Source organism: Dermochelys coriacea, chromosome 1 (genome assembly GCF_009764565.3).
Source record: "Dermochelys coriacea isolate rDerCor1 chromosome 1, rDerCor1.pri.v4, whole genome shotgun sequence".
In the NCBI taxonomy this organism is placed as follows: domain Eukaryota; kingdom Metazoa; phylum Chordata; order Testudines; family Dermochelyidae; genus Dermochelys; species Dermochelys coriacea.
In genome coordinates, this window is record NC_050068.2 from 328,648,679 (window position 1) to 328,666,598 (window position 17,920).

The following is a 17,920-nucleotide window of genomic DNA, read 5'->3' on the forward strand; positions in this document are numbered from 1 at the left end:
TCTATTTGATCATCAGTACAAGCAGTTTAGTTTCTGTTGTTCTAGCGGCACTAAGGACTAAGCTCAACATATACCCAATATATGATCGAAACATGCATGTTATAAAGGTTTTCCCAAGTATTTACTATTTATGGGAAGATGGAACAAATGAACAGATATGCAAACCTGAAGGTAATACTGACAATTATTATGATTAAGAACATGAAAAAAGCTTCACCTCTGTATGTTAAGTTGTCTAAAAATATCTACCTTTGGGTAACAGATGGACTGCTGTAAAGTTTGGCAGTCAATCTGTATCCAGAAATTTAATTAATATTCAGTCATATGAAAAAATTACATATTTAATGTTCTGCTGGAAAATGCATGTAATCTACTGCTATTTGACAGCAACATTTTTCTTCTAAGAAGAACAGCGGTGGTTTTTCAATATTAGGTATGTGCATAGCTTGAAAGAATGAGATCAGAGCAAAGGTCTCTCAGCTAGTTTTAAAAAAATCTGATGGTATGTGGTAATGGTACTAAGAACACTTTTCTTCTCTGCAGTGAAAAAGTCATCAGCAAGAATTCCCCTCCTTTTTTATCTATCTCTTGCAAATCAAAGTCAAACAAGAGAAGCTGTTGTAAATGTAAATACACTTGGCTTCTGCATGTTAACATATGCACTCCATAGCCTTTCAATCTTCAATGTTCTATTTGCCCCCTATCAGGGGATGATTAGTTTATTTTAACAGGCAAAAAGAAAAGGAATACTTGTGGCACCTTAGAGACTAACAAATTTATTTGAGCAAGTAATTAGTTAAGTTTTCCATTATCATCAATATATTAGTGATGAGTGTAGTTACTACTTTTAGGATTTTCAGTTACTGCTACTGCCAGCTAGGAATAGCAACTATTTATGTGAGTTTAAGAGATGCAAAAGGAATTAAATAGCAGGCATCGGAGTCAGCCAATAAAACAGAAATGTGTCCAGGGTTCTAAGAAAGTCCTACTTCATGCCAGCAGCTGCTCAGTGCTTCATGTTGTGTGCTGAGCAGAGTATTCTTTAATGGTCCATGAGTGTGATCTCTCCTCAGCTTACTTCATTTTAATTGGCTTGTGAGAAACAAAGTATCATGTTCAACAGCTCTTTCAGCTTTCAGTGGAAGTTCAGCCCCTAACTACCATCTGTGCCTTGAAAACTCTACCCTGAAGTTTGTAGGTTTGATACTCCTTGTGGACAAGGATTTCTTTGGTGGGGAAAGGGCTGGTTTTGTGGTTAACGTACATGAGAGTTAGGAGATCTGGGTCTTATTCATGCCACAGACTTCCTGTGTGACCTTGGGCAAGTCACTTAATCTCTTTATGCCTCAGTTTCCTCATTTGTAAAATGGGGATAATTGCTTAGGTTGAACGTTGTTTTTAAAGTAGAAAATCTGAATTTTCTGAACCCCTAACTTTAAAATGATTGAATAGATTTTTCACAAACTTTCTCAAAAATGTATCTTTGGTTTGAAACCAAGGAGAGGAAGGTGAGCTGAAGTTAATTCCTTGTTTAGTATGACCCATTTAATGCCTCTCCTCCCTTATTTAGGAAGTTACAAACTGAAAACAGGGGCTTGGAATAGGATACTATCTCAGCCATTGAAGCGGCAGAACTGGCATGGTTCTATTGTAAGGGATTAGAGCAAGTCCTAGCAAAGAGGCCACATAGAGAGATTTCATTCTTCCTGCATGTTCAAGTGCTATGAAGTGGCTAGATCCTTAAATCCACTACACAGATCCCCAGCAAAAAATTCTTCTCTCAGAGGGAATGCAGTGTCCATAGACACTATCACAACCCTGAGTAGTAGCTGTGGAGTAGTTCCACTGGTGCTCGTAAAGCCCGAGAACACTGTTTCATCTTCCTATGTCCCATTATAAAAGAACATACACAGAACCTGTTCAATCAGCCTTTGAGAAGATCCTACAGCATCACTTGACCACTAAGTAATAGCAACCCAGTTGATGTTGCTGTCTTATTTAGATATCCATCCATGTTTATAACTGAGCTATTTTTTCAGTATACCTCTTTGACAAACTGTTTGTGCTTGCTGATTCTGGATGCCATCTCTTGAGCCTAGAACCTCAATAGAGCTTTTCTTGCAAGTGTTTATCCTGACTCTGTGGTCTACATTTATTTCCCAGTTCTTCCCAAAAGTCACTTGTTTAGTCACACCATTTGATTTTTCCTGCTAATCAATTAACATGTTATTTCTTTAAAATAAACATGACATTGCACCGCTGTTTTAATGCATAAATTAGGCTTCACAAAAACAATTTAGCAAGTGGTTTTAACTGTGTGGTTTTGTGCAAAGATATCTAAAGGTACAAGACAACTTCACATATCTCAGAGAACGAAAGATTATACCACAAACCTTGAATAATCATAAAATCTGGAAAAAAGTTAGTGCTAAGAGTATAAAATGATGTTTCCACTTTTTCTGGCTTGTATTGTATTTAAATTTCCTCTTTAAAAAAAAGAAAGCACATGAGCCTCAGTATAAATGTACTGAAAACCCATTTGCCAGCAATTAATTGTACACTGATGGAGACAAATGTCCATTTTGCCATTCTGCTTCACATCTCACCTTGTATGTTGTACGTGGGCAGCATGGTATTAATGATTTATGGAACGTTCAAGAAGGTGTCATTGCCGTGCAAATTAATGTATCTTTCCTGCTGCTATATACAATAATTGCTCCTGGAAATTAGATATTATTCTTAATTTTCTTCACAGTTTGTCAAGTACAGGTTTGTTGTCATAGCTGCAATGACAAATCAAGTGACCTTGCACAGCACAGTAAGCTCATGGGACTGGCCTATGATAAAATTTCTACACAGCAATAAAAGAAATGTGTATGCCACACAAGACTACACATAATCTCTCTTCCCAACAAGATTAATCTTGATTGGTCCTCGAGCTGAGAATTTGCTAGGGTCAGTTCTTCTAAGTGAATGCACAACTTCATTATATGCGGCAATGAAAATAAATTTGAAATTAAAAGTATTCCTACGCTACAGAGTAGAGCGCACAAACCACATGTGTCTTATCAGATCAAAACAAAATACATAGGGATTGAGTCATTGAAGCTGATGGTGGGAGATATATATCGCCCTTCCCTGTACCAATAAGGGCCATTGTGTTGTAGCTCAAATCTCAGTTCTAGGGAAACAAGAGCTGTTGTGTTCACTTGCCCTTCCTCCAGGTTTCTCACATCACATGGAAGGGAAGCTTTAAAATCTGCCTGGAGCTCCTTAGTAGCAGCATGGCAGAAGCTACTGTGGGGCTGTGCTGAATCAATGGAATCTTTGGCCTCCTTAGCTGCACCTGCTACATCCAGTGTTAGGGATGTGTGGGTCTCTTGCAGGTCCAAGGTCCCATGGCAGCGTAGATGTTTTGGCTGTTTTTCCAACTCCAATTCCCTGCCCCTGACTTTTTCTGCCTTTGAGTCCATCTACAGCAGTAGAAACCAGTGTAGACCTCAGGCTGAATTTAACCCATAATTTTTAGATTCGGTGCGTACTTTAAAATAAAAATGAACCATTTTGGATTCCCACAAAACTATTATGTGTAATGACAGTGTGAATAAGAACTTGGATTTGTTTTTCAGAATAATTTCTGTGGAGCTACCAGAAGATGCAAGACAATTTGGTATTCAGTTCAGATGGTGGCAACCGTATCATTCTTCTCAGGGAGAAGATGTTTGGGCTATCGATGAGATCATCATGACCTCAGTGCTTTTCAATAGCATTAGTCTAGACTTCACCAATCTAGTAGAAGTCACTCAGTCTCTGGGATTCTACTTGGGAAATGTTCAACCATGCTGTGGCCATGATTGGACCCTTTGGTGAGAACGTAGATCATTTGTGTTGTATTTAAGTAGTTAATTTTAATATAATAAGTGAATAATATGCAAAGTGATTGTTTTCCTTGTACTAGTAAGAGCTAATTAATTTCTGTGTATTAATCTTTCTGGTAACTATTCATTGTAATTATCCCCCATGTACACACCACTAACAACAATAGAATCAATGACCTTTTCATAATAAGGAGTAAATTTTACACTGCATTACACAGAGATTTACATTTGATGAGAACTATGCACATACAATACACTTCCTGCGCAGTATGTTGAAAGTTGACCCCCAAATAACTACAAATGATAATATAAATGCATCTGAAAACTTCTGTTGTTATCACTTTAACTCCATAATACAGAATAACCAGTAAAGGACAAATAATTATATTTCTACATTTGTTTGCATGGACATTACAATTATTCTCTGGAACAGGAAAAAGGTCTGCAATGTTGCAAGTAATTTTGCTGGCATTACTGTTTATCTAGGTGTCTATACTGTGCTCAGTATTGGTATAAGAATTGCAGTCAGGGCTAGCCCTACATGCTTTCTTGCCAAGGGTGCCCCCAGAATTTTTTAACGTGGTATGCCCAGAAACACATGAAGAGCAGGGAAGGAGAAACAGTATATGGATTTTTATAAACTGATTCCCACTCATTCCTTTACTATCCAGACATTATCAGCTGGTTAATTTTCTTGTAGTCACCATTGCAGAATTTAATCTTAGGGAGGGATTTGAATGAGCAGAAGGTACTGTAGCAGCCTTTCAGACAAGCTCAGGGAAGGGATTAAGGCAGAGGGAAAGGCATGAAAGAGTTTAAAGTTTACTTTTGAGCTGTTGTTTCCACCTTTGAGTAATTTTCAGATCCAGTAGCTTGGTAGGATCTTGTCATCTTTGCTGGTATGGTATTGCCTAGACATACCAGTGAAACAAGTCTAATTAATAGCAATGTGACTTGAATAGAATCATTTTATTTTACTGAACAGTTTTTTAAACTCTTTCAAATTTAATTTCATAATACATATTTTTGTGCAATACTAAACAACGTTCTTTTTGTAAATCATTAATATCTGTTCAAATAAAGTTGTGGAGTATCTTAATATAATACAGAGGTTAATGTAAGATAACAGTAGTTTAATTTCTATGCTTTGATTAAACCCCAAGCAACATAGTTTCATCTGAGTCTGAGCAACGTTTTTAACCTACTTTAATTGGTATAGATACATTTACTTTGCAAAAGTGCAATCATAGTAATTATAAGAACCCTCAAGGAAATATAAATAATTGTAGAATCCCCAAGGACACCTAGAACAGCACCGTAGGAGTTTTTTTAACAAGTACATTTGAGCAATCTGATTTGACTTTCTGATCAACTCTCAAACTATAAGGAGTTGACTTGGCTGTGGGAACAACACACAATGTGCTCTGGCACTGATAATGAGACTGTAGAAGCAGCTTTAACTACTTAATAAGGGTGAGGAAGGTATTCATTGCTCATTAAAATGGAACAACATGGCAGGACTCAAATTGTTTGCATGTTGTTAATCAAAGAGTTAGCATGAAAGCCCTCTAATGACATTGTTCTCCCTCTCTTATCATTAGACATATGTAACATATGTGGTTTTTCAAGATTAGATGGGAAAGCAAAAGTTCTGCTTTATTTTCCTCTAAGACCACATCAAAATTTTAAAATTGCAGTACTGAATTCAGTGTCTTATTTACAGCTATGTCAGGAGTTTTCTGTAGTGGTAAAAATATTGATCTTTTCTTGTACCAAATAAATAAATAAAGCTTTTGGAATACCAACGTTTTGTTGCTGGATAAGTATTCTTCAGGCTCATTGTAAGATATGAACTATGCCCTCCACTGACCTTGTTTCTCTCGAGGGAAATTTTTAAACTTATAACAAGTCTGTACAAATGGCTGGTAATTAAATTAATTATTGTGGGCTTTTCCCAGCTGAGAGTCCATTTACTTCTCATTTTCTAACTCATGACTTTCCAAGAGCATGGGTTGCTGTAGCACTGAGAGTGTTCTCCTGAGAATACTCTGACAATTGCTTTTTATTAGAACAACTATAGTCAATATGAAATAAATCATTTTACAGCATGTCATCCTAAAGCATATTTTCAGTGTAGAGAAGATTGCCTCTAATTGTCTGTGAGGCTTTCATTTCTGGCTCGGAATCTGTAAATCTGGAACTATTTCTGCTTACAGTTTTGGGAAAGTTTCCCCAATAATCCCCAATTTTATTTTAGGAATATTTGCTTTTATTATTTGAGGTTTTTTGTGATTATATATAACAAACAATCTAAATTTGCTGTTTATAATCTGTTTGACATCTGAGTCATATACTTTATAATAGTAAGTAGATTCAACATACGGAAGGGATCCAGGAAAACACTGTGTGGAGAAAGTTTCACTTTCAAAAACAAATAAGTTGCACGCTTCTTTTTTGCAGAATGGTCATATACAGGCATGATTAAGCCCATATTTTTTATTATAGTGGGAGCATAATATGAACTGTAATATTCATTCACCTCTGTTTGTTTAAATGGAGGTAGTTATCAAACTTAACTTAAAGTCTTTTCTTTGGGATACTCCCATAGGTGTAAATTAAACTAGCTGCATATGATAAATCACATTGGGACAGATCATGAAACTATGATTTAGCCCATAAGGGAGAGTAAATGGCTGTGCTGTGCTGGGAGGGAGATTGTTCATAATGGGCCAGATTCACAGTCAGTAAGGAGTAAAACTGACTGGACAAATCGTTACAATGTGAGTGCATTACACACGATTGAGATTTTGCTTATATTTCATTGGAGACTATTCCTTTTATTTTAAGCATCAGTTAAATATAATTAAAATATAATATGATGATATAGTTAGGGATTATCTATGTGTATCAGACACAAGGGGATGTAAAATGCTAACACTTCTGTTTTCTTCAGTTGGAGCAAGATTGGGCCCAATATGAGAGTTTGGAGTTTGGCTGTTATGTTAATATTCTAGGTCACTTTAGCCTTATCACTCAGTTATATCCATGTGGCTTTCTATTATTCCTGGAAGTACTGGCCTTGAAAGTGTAATAAATCTGCAAATCCTATCACAATTTACAAAGACGATTGGCTGACATTCATTGTGATATAATTCCCAGAAGTACCAATTAGTTCAGAGTGCTTGCAGGTAGAATGATTATTTTGAGGGAACATGCCGGTATTGGCTTTTTCTCTGCCTGCTCATCTGTAATTATATACATAACTAGAAAAGGAGTACTTGTGGCACCTTAGAGACTAACAAATTTATTAGAGCATAAGCTTTCGTGAGCTACAGCTCACTTCATCGGATGCATTTGGTGGAAAAAACAGAGGAGAGATTTATATACACACACACAGAGAACATGAAACAATGGGTTTATCATACACACTGTAAGGAGAGTGATCACTTAAGATAAGCCCTCTGCCATGTACATTGGCCAAACTGGACAGTCTCTACGTAAAAGAATGAATGGACACAAATCAGACGTCAAGAATTATAACATTCAAAAACCAGTTGGAGAACACTTCAATCTCTCTGGTCACTCGATCACAGACCTAAGAGTGGCTATACTTCAACAAAAAAGCTTCAAAAACAGACTCCAACGAGAGACTGCTGAATTGGAATTAATTTGCAAACTGGATACAATTAACTTAGGCTTGAATAGAGACTGGGAATGGATGAGTCATTACACAAAGTAAAACTATTTCCCCATGGTATTTCTCCCTCCCACCCCACCCCCCCCCCACTGTTCCTCTGATATTCTTGTTAACTGCTGGAATTAGCCTACCTGCTTGTCACCATGAAAGGTTTTCCTCTTCCCCCCCCCTGCTGTTGGTGATGGCTTATCTTAAGTGATCACTCTCCTTACAGTGTGTATGATAAACCCATTGTTTCATGTTCTCTGTGTGTGTGTATATAAATCTCTCCTCTGTTTTTTCCACCAAATGCATCCGATGAAGTGAGCTGTAGCTCACGAAAGCTTATGCTCTAATAAATTTGTTAGTCTCTAAGGTGCCACAAGTACTCCTTTTCTTTTTGCGAATACAGACTAACACGGCTGCTACTCTGAAATACATAACTAGAAATCAGTTCACAACTAATATTTATAAAACAGTGTTTTTAAATACACTTCATGTAAGTCTCTTTCTATTTATTTTTGTACCAGGTACATTAGTCTATCTTTCTATAACATCTTAATGTATTCCAACTGCATGTTTCCCCACACAAAGAATGCATTAAATATACTAGCAGTAGAGTCCAGCTGGAAACAGGTTCACTGGAGAATCGTAGGGAAAAGTAGTGGGAAAGGAGGTAGAGATCATATCTTTAATGCTACTGTTGTTTAGCTGTAGGCAATTTGTGGGTGATAAAGGACTCCACGTGTCCATATTGCAACTTCCTCCAAGTGAAGAAAAAGCTTTGCTTGGACAATCATAGACACAGACAATCCTCCTTTCCTGTAGGACACTTCTTTTGGAATTTTCTTTTTAGTAATGACCTGCAAGTTAGATAAACCAAGATTCTCTTGTAAGAATTTTTTCTGGTCTATGTACAAGCATTAACGAAGAGGTGAAGTTTTCTCTGAGATCAGAGATCAACTTAAAGGATTTAATAATGAATCCTGCGGCAGTTCACACAGTCAAGTTTCACACTTGGGTTGGGGGGAAAGGCTTTCATTTTAAATTCCAGGAATGGGGTGCATACACCCATCAGTTTCAGGAAGGACGATTTCTCAACTAACATGGATAGGGGATCTTCAGACACTTATTCAGTCTTACTACTTTCAATGTCTTTATTTTGTTCAATTGAACTATTGTGACTTTGCTTTACTGATCTCAAATTTTGCCAAACTATATATACATATAACTCTCCAGTAATTCACTCAGAATAAATGCAGGATATGCAATACAAATATGCATTGTGGATATTAGTTCTGGAATGTATAGTGGAGAAAGGAACTGTGCTTTTGTCACAAGGTGATGGTATTCAAATTTACTAACTAGTAATATATGTAAGAAAGACATTTTAACTAAATTCATGTTTTGTTATCTTCATTGTTCAGTATTCATCTGAAATTACAACTTTACCTACATTGTGAGCACTCTGAAGCAGAGACTTTCCTCTTTGTTGCTTATCTGTAGCATACCTGAAACTTGATTAGGGTTCCCAGACACTACTGTAACACAGAAAATATCAAAATAACTTATAGTTCAGTGGTTCTCAAACTGGGGTCTGGGGTCTACTAGTGGTCTGTGAAGACCATGCCTGGGTCTCTTTCTTATGTGGTAGTCTGCAGAATGAAAGGTTTGCGGATGTAAAGCTGTAGTTAATACCATAATCTTTCAGAATGTTACCTTTTGAGCTATTTCAGAAACGAATTCTGATTCTCTACCTTATCTCTCAGTTTTACAGGAGATTCTAAATTAACCTCTAGCATGCGTTATGTGGAAACACAGTCCATGCAAATTGGAGCTTCATATATGATACAGTTCAACTTGGTGATGGGCTGTGGCCAGCAGTTTACTCCTCACATGGACAACCAGGTGAAATTGGAATACTCCACCAACCACGGCCTGACTTGGCACCTTGTTCAGGAGGTAAGGCAGATTGGCTAGTAACTTTTGTGTTTAGCGACATCCTGCTTTTCATAACATTTGCAAGAACATTGTCTGGAAGTCTGAAATATAAAATTGGGGAAGAAAGGGATTAATTTATAGAGGAAAAAAATGGGAATGCTTATGACCGCTACAGCATAGGTGGGTCCCACCTTTCTCATGCTACTATTGTAGTAAGATATAACTGCTATTTGCCGGAATGTGGTTTTGCATAAATTCTTTCTGCCATCATGCTCAGTCATTCTGTAGACACAAAGTACATCCCTTCTGGGGACTAGTAAAGATATATGAAGCCTCTTACCTCAAGTCACTGGTTCAAATCAAGCCCAGGGTAATAGTGACCCACAGTGAGCACCATCTCTGGCTTGTTATTTGCCTATGTGAATTAATGTCTCAATCCTTTTCCTGTAACAAAAGTGTGATTATTGCATTGGTCCTTAATTTGCATCCTTGTTGTCCATGTCAACAGAGAGACCAAACTCTGACTAGCCAAGAAAGTAAACTAACATCTTATCCTTGAGCTCCCTAGATGGCAGGTTTAAGGGAGTTTTAGAGAAGCATGTACTGTGCAGTACCAATCCTGTTGACATGCAGGGAGGATTTCAGTGTCCAGGACTCCAGTCCAGCACTTTTCATGAGTAATATAAAAGTTTTTCTGTGTCATATTGTGTCTTGATACTTTATTTTGGGGGCAGACTAGATAAATGGCAGTAGCCTAAGGTTTAAACAGTGCATTATTCTCCCTTCAGTAATGTTTCATTGATTGAAATAGTATTCATAGCAAAGCAATACATACTGTACTTAAATGGTGTTCGTGTCACTTCTACTTGGAAAGTACCGTAATAGTCTCTACAAATAGATCCTACTGGCAGGTGTTTGGAGTTTGTCCTTGTCTTTAAGGAGAGATCAATTCCCTTTAGTTTTCAATGTCCTTGTACTATCTTAATTGAGTTGAGTTCAGAGGAAAAGCCTGCAGCTGAATTATTTTTCCCACATCACCAAGTGTTAACATGATGAAAGGATAAGAGTGGAGGTTATTTGTAATATGCTGCAAGGAGGTAATCTAGCCAGTAAACAAAGCACTAATTAACTAAAATGTCTGAAAGTTCTGTTTGCTTCTCACTAAATGATCAGACTGTGTTTATCAGACCTTTTATGAGAGATGAAACAGAGAAAATGTTTGGAAAATTGTTAGAAGGAACCTCTTTCTTCAGAAGAAGTATTCAAAATCACATAACAGAACTATGAGAGTTTTGGTCAGTATTTTAATATTTTTAATGGATGGCTGGTATGATTTTAGATTCTCCTATTTCTCTAAAGATGATTGCAAAACATTAATATGTATTGAGCTTCTTTAAACTTTAAATACAAATATTCTCAGTCACTAAATGTACTTTCAAGTTATGATTCTATTGTTAGTTATATAGCACCCAAGATGTGCTAGGTGCTTTCCATTTAAGTCAGGTCCCTTCCTTAAAGAACTCACAGTCTGAGAGTTCACACTGTAATGAATCCACACATACTCCATGTAGGTGGACCCCTGCACCTGGGCAACACTCATTGCAGGATTGGGATCTACAGATGAAATGAAGACAAAATATTATTAATTATTTCTTAATTTAGCTTTTAAACACATATATACTTACCAAAAACAAACCAAGTTTTCACTCCTACTACAGAGTTACAAGTATACATCTGAGTGTCATTTATATAAAATAGTCTTCAAGCCTGTGACATACTTGTAACGTAGAAATGTATTATACCCATTTTACATAAAATCAACTGAGGTACAGCAACATTGACTAACTTGGCCAAGATTACACAGCAAGTCAGAGGCAGAGCTGGGAAAAGAACCAAGGAGTTCTGACTCCCAGTTTCCTGTTCTTTCTACTAAAAAATATGGCATAGAATAGTGAGAGTAGGACTGAAAAATAGAAAAGGGGGTTATGCTGAAAAACAGTGAACAGTAAAAAGTTCTTGGAGAGATGATAATGGGCAGGAAGTTAAACCAATTAGGTGAATTTTCAGCAGCAGTAGAATGAGGAAACTGAATACTTGCATAAATAAAAAGGGAAATGAACAATTTAGACGATATTGTTTGAGTGCTGTACTATAATAGTGACACCAAAACCACATCCAAAAGTACTGGACACTGATGTGGTCAACAACTACAGGAATGATACAGAAGAACCAGAAAAGATGATGAACTTGCATTTATTTTCACTATAAAAAGAGATCATAGAGGTGCATGACATTGTAAAAAGGAGGCTGTGACAGAACTGCCTGTGAATGTAAAGGAATCACGTACAGGCGGACAGCAAAAGGACACTAAAGGGTTTTTGGAGAATTATACCAAAGGTGTCTGTGAACATATTGAAAAATATAATTAGACATCCACATGGAGGAGAAAACATCACATGGTAATAATGCTACACAGACCTGCTATAAATGAGCCATATGGTCTCTTCTATCCTAAACTGTCACTATTATGAGGTTACCAAAGAAAGCCTTTGGCTCGTCCTAGGATCCTTCTGGCTTTCAGTTCCTTGCTCTGACATCTGGATCACACAACCTCTGGATTCACTGAATGTGATTCACCTTTCAGAAAGAATTCAGTTCCTAATGTTGCCTCCAGATTAAACCTGATATTGAAATGTTTTACTTTAAGGAATGCTTTCCAAGTATGCCTAGCTGTCAGGAGTTTACATCAGCAAGTATCTACCATTCCAGTGAATTCATGCAGTGGAGGAGAATTACAGCCTTGTTACCACAGAAAACTTGGTAAGAGACTACATATTTTGATGTAATTATTCACTTAACCTTTTATTTTTATCACAAGGAATAAGCCAAATCCTGCTGCCCTTTCTCAAGCCAATGGGTGTATTGTCTGAGTAACGACTGTGGATTTGGCCCAGATACAATACTTTATCATTGACTATCTTCCTAACCTGATTAGATTGTGAAGTATTGGTAAGAACATCAAGTGTTTTTTCAAAGGACATAATTCACACTAAGACTCTGATCGTTTAATGCAGTGGTTCCCAAACTTGTTCCGCTGCTTGTGCAGGGAAAGCCACTGGCGGGCCGGGCTGGTTTGTTTACCTGCCGCGTCCACAGGTTCAGTCGATCGTGGCTCCCAGTGGCCGCGGTTCGCTGCTCCAGGACAATAGGAGCCGCTGGAAGTGGCGCGGGCCGAGGGATGTACTGGCCGCTGCTTCCAGCACTCCCATTGTCCTGGAGCAGCGAACCACAGCCACTGGGAGCCACGATCAGCCAAATTCTGTACTCTCCATAGGCTGGCTGCAAGTCATTTCATCTGCACGTCTCTACATATTTTGAATAAAGTATTGGTCAGAAAATACTAAACATCACTATTCAAAGGCCAATGAACAAATAGTTAGATTATAATAGTCCCAATCCTATAGGGTGCTGAGTGGCCTCAGATGTCAAATTTGGGAGGCCCAAGGGCACTCAGTAGCTTGCAAGAAGCTTTTTGCACTTTTTAGAATTCAGGTCCGAAATAAGTTGTTTTTAAACTCAGTAGTAAGACATACAAAGTACCTAAAGTTATAATGTAAAATGTGCAAGTGGTGTTAATACAGGCATTTTTTCATTTTAGGTTTTCTAGACATATGTGATGACAGAAGAAAATTATTCCATTTTCAATTTAGGAGACTTGTTTAAAGGGAAGAGTCGCAGTGAAATAATAGTCAAGTTACTGGTTTATGCCATGCACGAATAATTAATATATCCCAATTTATCTTGTGTCTGAAAGGATTTCCTTCTGTTTGTAGAGTTTTGTATGTAATTAAGGTACAAATTATCACTGTGTAATGTCGACAGACCCAAATCGGTGTGACCGGCACCAAACCTGGGACCTTGGAAGCTTGATGCATGAGCTAAAGGACCTATCTCTCTTAGCCAAGGCTGTAGCAGACTTACTAATCTCCAGCTGGTCTAGCTACCATTGAAGGGAGATAGAGTGTCACAGGAAGCAGGCATGAGTGCTGCACTTTACTGCCTGTTCATAAAAACGTTTTTTCAGTAAACTATGACATGATATTAAGTATTCCAGTTGAGGGGAAAGGGGAAAGTCATGCCATGTCCTGCACCCAAAAGTAATATGATACTCTGTACTATTCTCAGCTGATATTATTTTTTTCCTTCATTTTCATCAATGAGGAGTGGGGATAAGACACAACTAACACTGATGAGATTAGTAGTAGTTTTTTGTTTGTTTGGGCACTTGCTAGTAGAAAGGAAATTTCTGCCCTTGCAAGTGTGAGATGTGCTGTGGGTGGGTACTGGATGTGCAGAGGGCCCCTGAGCCATCTGGACTGTACAGAACAGGATGGCTCAGGAGAAAGGGTGAGGAATATGCTCTGCAGTGCTCTTTACTAATGCTCCAAAAAGGAGCAATGTGAACTGCCCCCTTCTTCTTTCCTCCACCCCTCCCCATGAAGACTAATATTAGCAGCAATGTGTACAAGACAAAAGATTAGCCATACCCTGTTAAAGTAATGAAGAACTGCTAGGCATATTAGCTTGGCCTCTGCCTAGTGCACATAGGAATGCTAGATCCATGTTGCCCTGCTTGTGCACCGGTATGTCCTGGAGGGAGAGAGGCTTCCCCTCTAAAGACAAGCCAGAATTTTGCTCAAAATATTGACCTGGACTATACTCCTTTCTCAGAGAAATCAGTGAGGATTGGAGAGGGGGAGATGTTCCTCAGTAAACAGTACAGGTTTGAACACCTTATATGCCTCAAATCAAAATTATATAAATAGCTGGTTTCATTTTCCTAATTTCTTCTTTTAAAAAGAGCCGAGGGAAAACATTTATCTGCAGGCAGCGATTAAGAGAGCTGTGAAAAAGAATAGTCTAGCATTTATCTTTCCCCCCATCCAGTTTTAATGTGTCCCGGAGGCACTGTATAAGCTGCACTGCCCAGGGAGGAGCCCTGGGAGGAACTGTACCAAGCCCCTCTTCTGCTAGAGGATGAGAGAATATGTCAATCCTTTCTAAGATGCAGCATAGAGGGAGTAGCTGAGCCGTGGCATCACCTACTCCAGGCCGTTCTGATCTCTCCCCACCCACTTGTTCACCCCCTATCTGCACTGAGGACCTGGACCCAAGCTCTAGGTAGCCCTAGTGTAGTCAGGTGGGGAGGTACCTTTACTCCCCTATATGGCCATGTTAGAATTTGAGAGCACAATTTAGCCCTTGATAAATACAAATTTTAAATAAATCAGCAGTTCTTTTTATCATTTGACCTCATTTACATATATTTTTATTATTGTAACTGTTAATTCTGTAGGTTTTCTGAGATGAAAATGTAGCAGCAAGTCCATTCAGTCAATCTAGTGTCTCTATTAGTTACTTGGGATCAAATCCTTAAATCTGCTCTGAGACCACAGAAATGCAATTCCACTGGTGTTGGCCATTGATTCAGTGAACTACATGGATCCTCTGAATCAGAGTCTTGTGTAGATAGGAGCCACAACCTCTACTAAGGCCCAAAGCCAAAGGTGATAGCCAGAGCTGTAGCCAGGGTGTGCAGGGATGCTCTGTGTTCTGCCTCTACTTTCTGAGAGAGGAATTTTTCCTGTAATGCAAAGTCCTTTTGCTCAGGCTTTGAAAAAGGAACTAGACGTGGTACATATTCACCGTGGGACTGGATGATTTTCCTTTTCAAATGAGTCATTTAAACAGTGTCTCTCCTTGGCATAAACCTTTTTTAATCTTCTGGTATTTTTATACTGACATATGCATCTGTAAATGCAGTGCATCCAGGTAATCATGGTTTTACAAGATCCCTGTTTTAGCTGAGATCTGTTGGATTAGAAAATCTGTTATAAGGAATCTAATTGCATTGGGAAAATCAAATGTATGCACCTGTTCTCTGAAATTATATTGTACGTGAATTGAACATTTCTAACACTGATGAAAATTTATTTCAATTTTATGAAAGACATTTACATAAAAACAGGCCTTAATGAAAAACAAACAGCTGTCAGTTTGCTGACTTCATAAACAAATCAACACCTAATGACTGAATGAGAGTTTCAGGATAATTGAGTAAATGTAATTATAGTATCTCAGAACGTAGCAAATATAATTTTGATCAGCTTCAAATTTGCATTGGCTCCTCAAGTTTCCTTAATACCAGGAGAGAATGCAGCATTATTTTAAATTACATATCACAAAAATTCTGTAAGAAAGAGGAGAGTGTTTTGCTTGCAGTACCTTTTTCTGCATTTGGGAATCAGTATGATTTCTTTCATTTTTCTAACTGTAATGCTATAACAATAACTTAAATTTGACATTAACCTGACTCAAATGTAATATCATCAGGAAGCCAAAAACAGATTTCGAGCCATAGAAAAAGTATAAAATTTGAAAAGGAGTACTTGTGGCCTTGCCAACTGGTTTTTGAATCCATTACAATCTACATACCACACAGACTATGCTGACAGCTTGTGCCACACACTCTCAAAGAAACTGCGGAACCACCTGATCAACATCCTCTACAGCAAACAGGGAAAGATTAAGAATGAGCTCTCAAAACTGGATACTCTCATAAAGAACCAACTTTCCACACAAACTTCCTCATGGCTGGACTTTACAAAAACTAGACAAGCCATTTACAACACACACTTTGCTTCTCTACAAAAGAAAAAGGACACTAAGCTATGTAAACTACTACATGCTACAAGGGGCCACAACAATGGTTCCCGTAATCCACCCAGCAATATTGTTAATCTATCCAACTATACTCTTAGCCCAGCAGAAGAATCTGTCCTATCTCGGGGCCTCTCCTTTTGCCTCTCCACCCCCACGAACATGATACAGTTCTGTGGTGACCTAGAATCCTATTTTCAACGTCTCCGACTCAAGGAATATTTCCAACACACCTCTGACCAACATATTAACCCACAGAGACCTTCCTACCAACACTACAAAAAGAAGGATTCTGGGTGGACTCCTCCTGAAGGTCGAAACAGCAGCCTGGACTTCTACGTAGAGTGCTTCTGCCGACGTGCACGAGCTGAAATTGTGGAAAAGCAGCATCGCTTACCCCATAACCTCAGCCATGCAGAACACAGTGCCATCCACAGCCTCAGAAACAACTCTGACATCATAATCAAAAAGGCTCACAAAGGAGGTGCTGTCATCATCATGAATAGGTCGGAGTATGAACAAGAGGCTACTAGGCAGCTCTCCAACACCACTTTCTACAAGCCATTACCCTCTGATCCCACTGAGAGTTACCAAAAGAAACTACAGCATTTGCTCAAGAAACTCCCTGAAAAAGCACAAGAACAAATCCGCACAGACACACCCCTAGAACCCCGACCTGCGGTATTCTATCTGCTACCCAAGATCCATAAACCTGGAAATCCTGGACGCCCCATCATCTCAGGCATCGGCACCCTGACAGCGGGATTGTCTGGCTACGTAGACTCCCTCCTCAGGCCCTACGTTACCAGCACTCCCAGCTATCTTCGAGACACCACTGACTTCCTGAGGAAACTACAGTCCATTGGTGATCTTCCTAAAAACACCATCCTAGCCACTATCGATGTAGAAGCCCTCTACACCAACATTCGACACAAAGATGGGCTACAAGCCGTCAGGAACAGTATCCCCGATAATGTCATGGCTAACCTGGTGGCTGAACTTTGTGACTTTGTCCTCACCCATAACTATTTCACATTTGGGGACAATGTATACCTTCAAATCAGCGGCACAGCATGGCCCCACAGTATGCCAACATTTTTATGGCTGACTTAGAACAACGCTTCCTCAGCTCTCGTCCCCTAATGCCCCTTCTCTACTTGCGCTACATTGATGACATCTTCATCATCTGGACCCATGGAAAAGAAGCCCTTGAGGAATTCCACCAGGATTTCAACAATTTCCATCCCACCATCAACCTCAGCCTGGACCAGTCCACACAAGAGATCCACTTCCTGGACACTACGGTGCTAATAAGCGATGGTCACATAAACACCACCCTATATCGGAAACCTGCTGACCGCTATTCCTACCTACATGCCTCTAGCTTTCATCCAGATCATACCACTCGATCCATTGTCTACAGCCAAGCTCTACGATATAACCACATTTGCTCCAACTCCTCAGACAGAGACAAACACCTACAAGATCTCTATCATGCATTCGTACAACTACAATACCCACCTGCTGAAGTGAAGAAACAGATTGACAGAGCCAGAAGAGTACCCAGAAGTCACCTACTACAGGACAGGCCCAACAAAGAAAATAACAGAAAGCCGCTAGCCATCACCTTCAGCCCCCAACTAAAACCTCTCCAACGCATTATCAAGGATCTACAACCTATCCTGAAGGACAACCCATCACTCTC

At 38.8% G+C, this 17,920-nt stretch overlaps 1 protein-coding gene across 2 annotated transcripts in view; it reads left to right on the plus strand.

Moving 5' to 3' along the window:
• RELN (reelin) overlaps positions 1-17,920 on the plus strand; it is a 455,243-nt gene that overhangs the window by 304,298 nt on the left and 133,025 nt on the right. For both annotated transcript variants that reach the window (XM_038377914.2, XM_038377905.2), the window contains exons 20-22: positions 3,630-3,866; positions 9,324-9,516; positions 12,203-12,315. In XM_038377914.2, the coding sequence (XP_038233842.1) occupies positions 3,630-3,866; positions 9,324-9,516; positions 12,203-12,315 (543 nt within the window). The remainder of the gene's footprint in view (positions 1-3,629; positions 3,867-9,323; positions 9,517-12,202; positions 12,316-17,920) is intronic.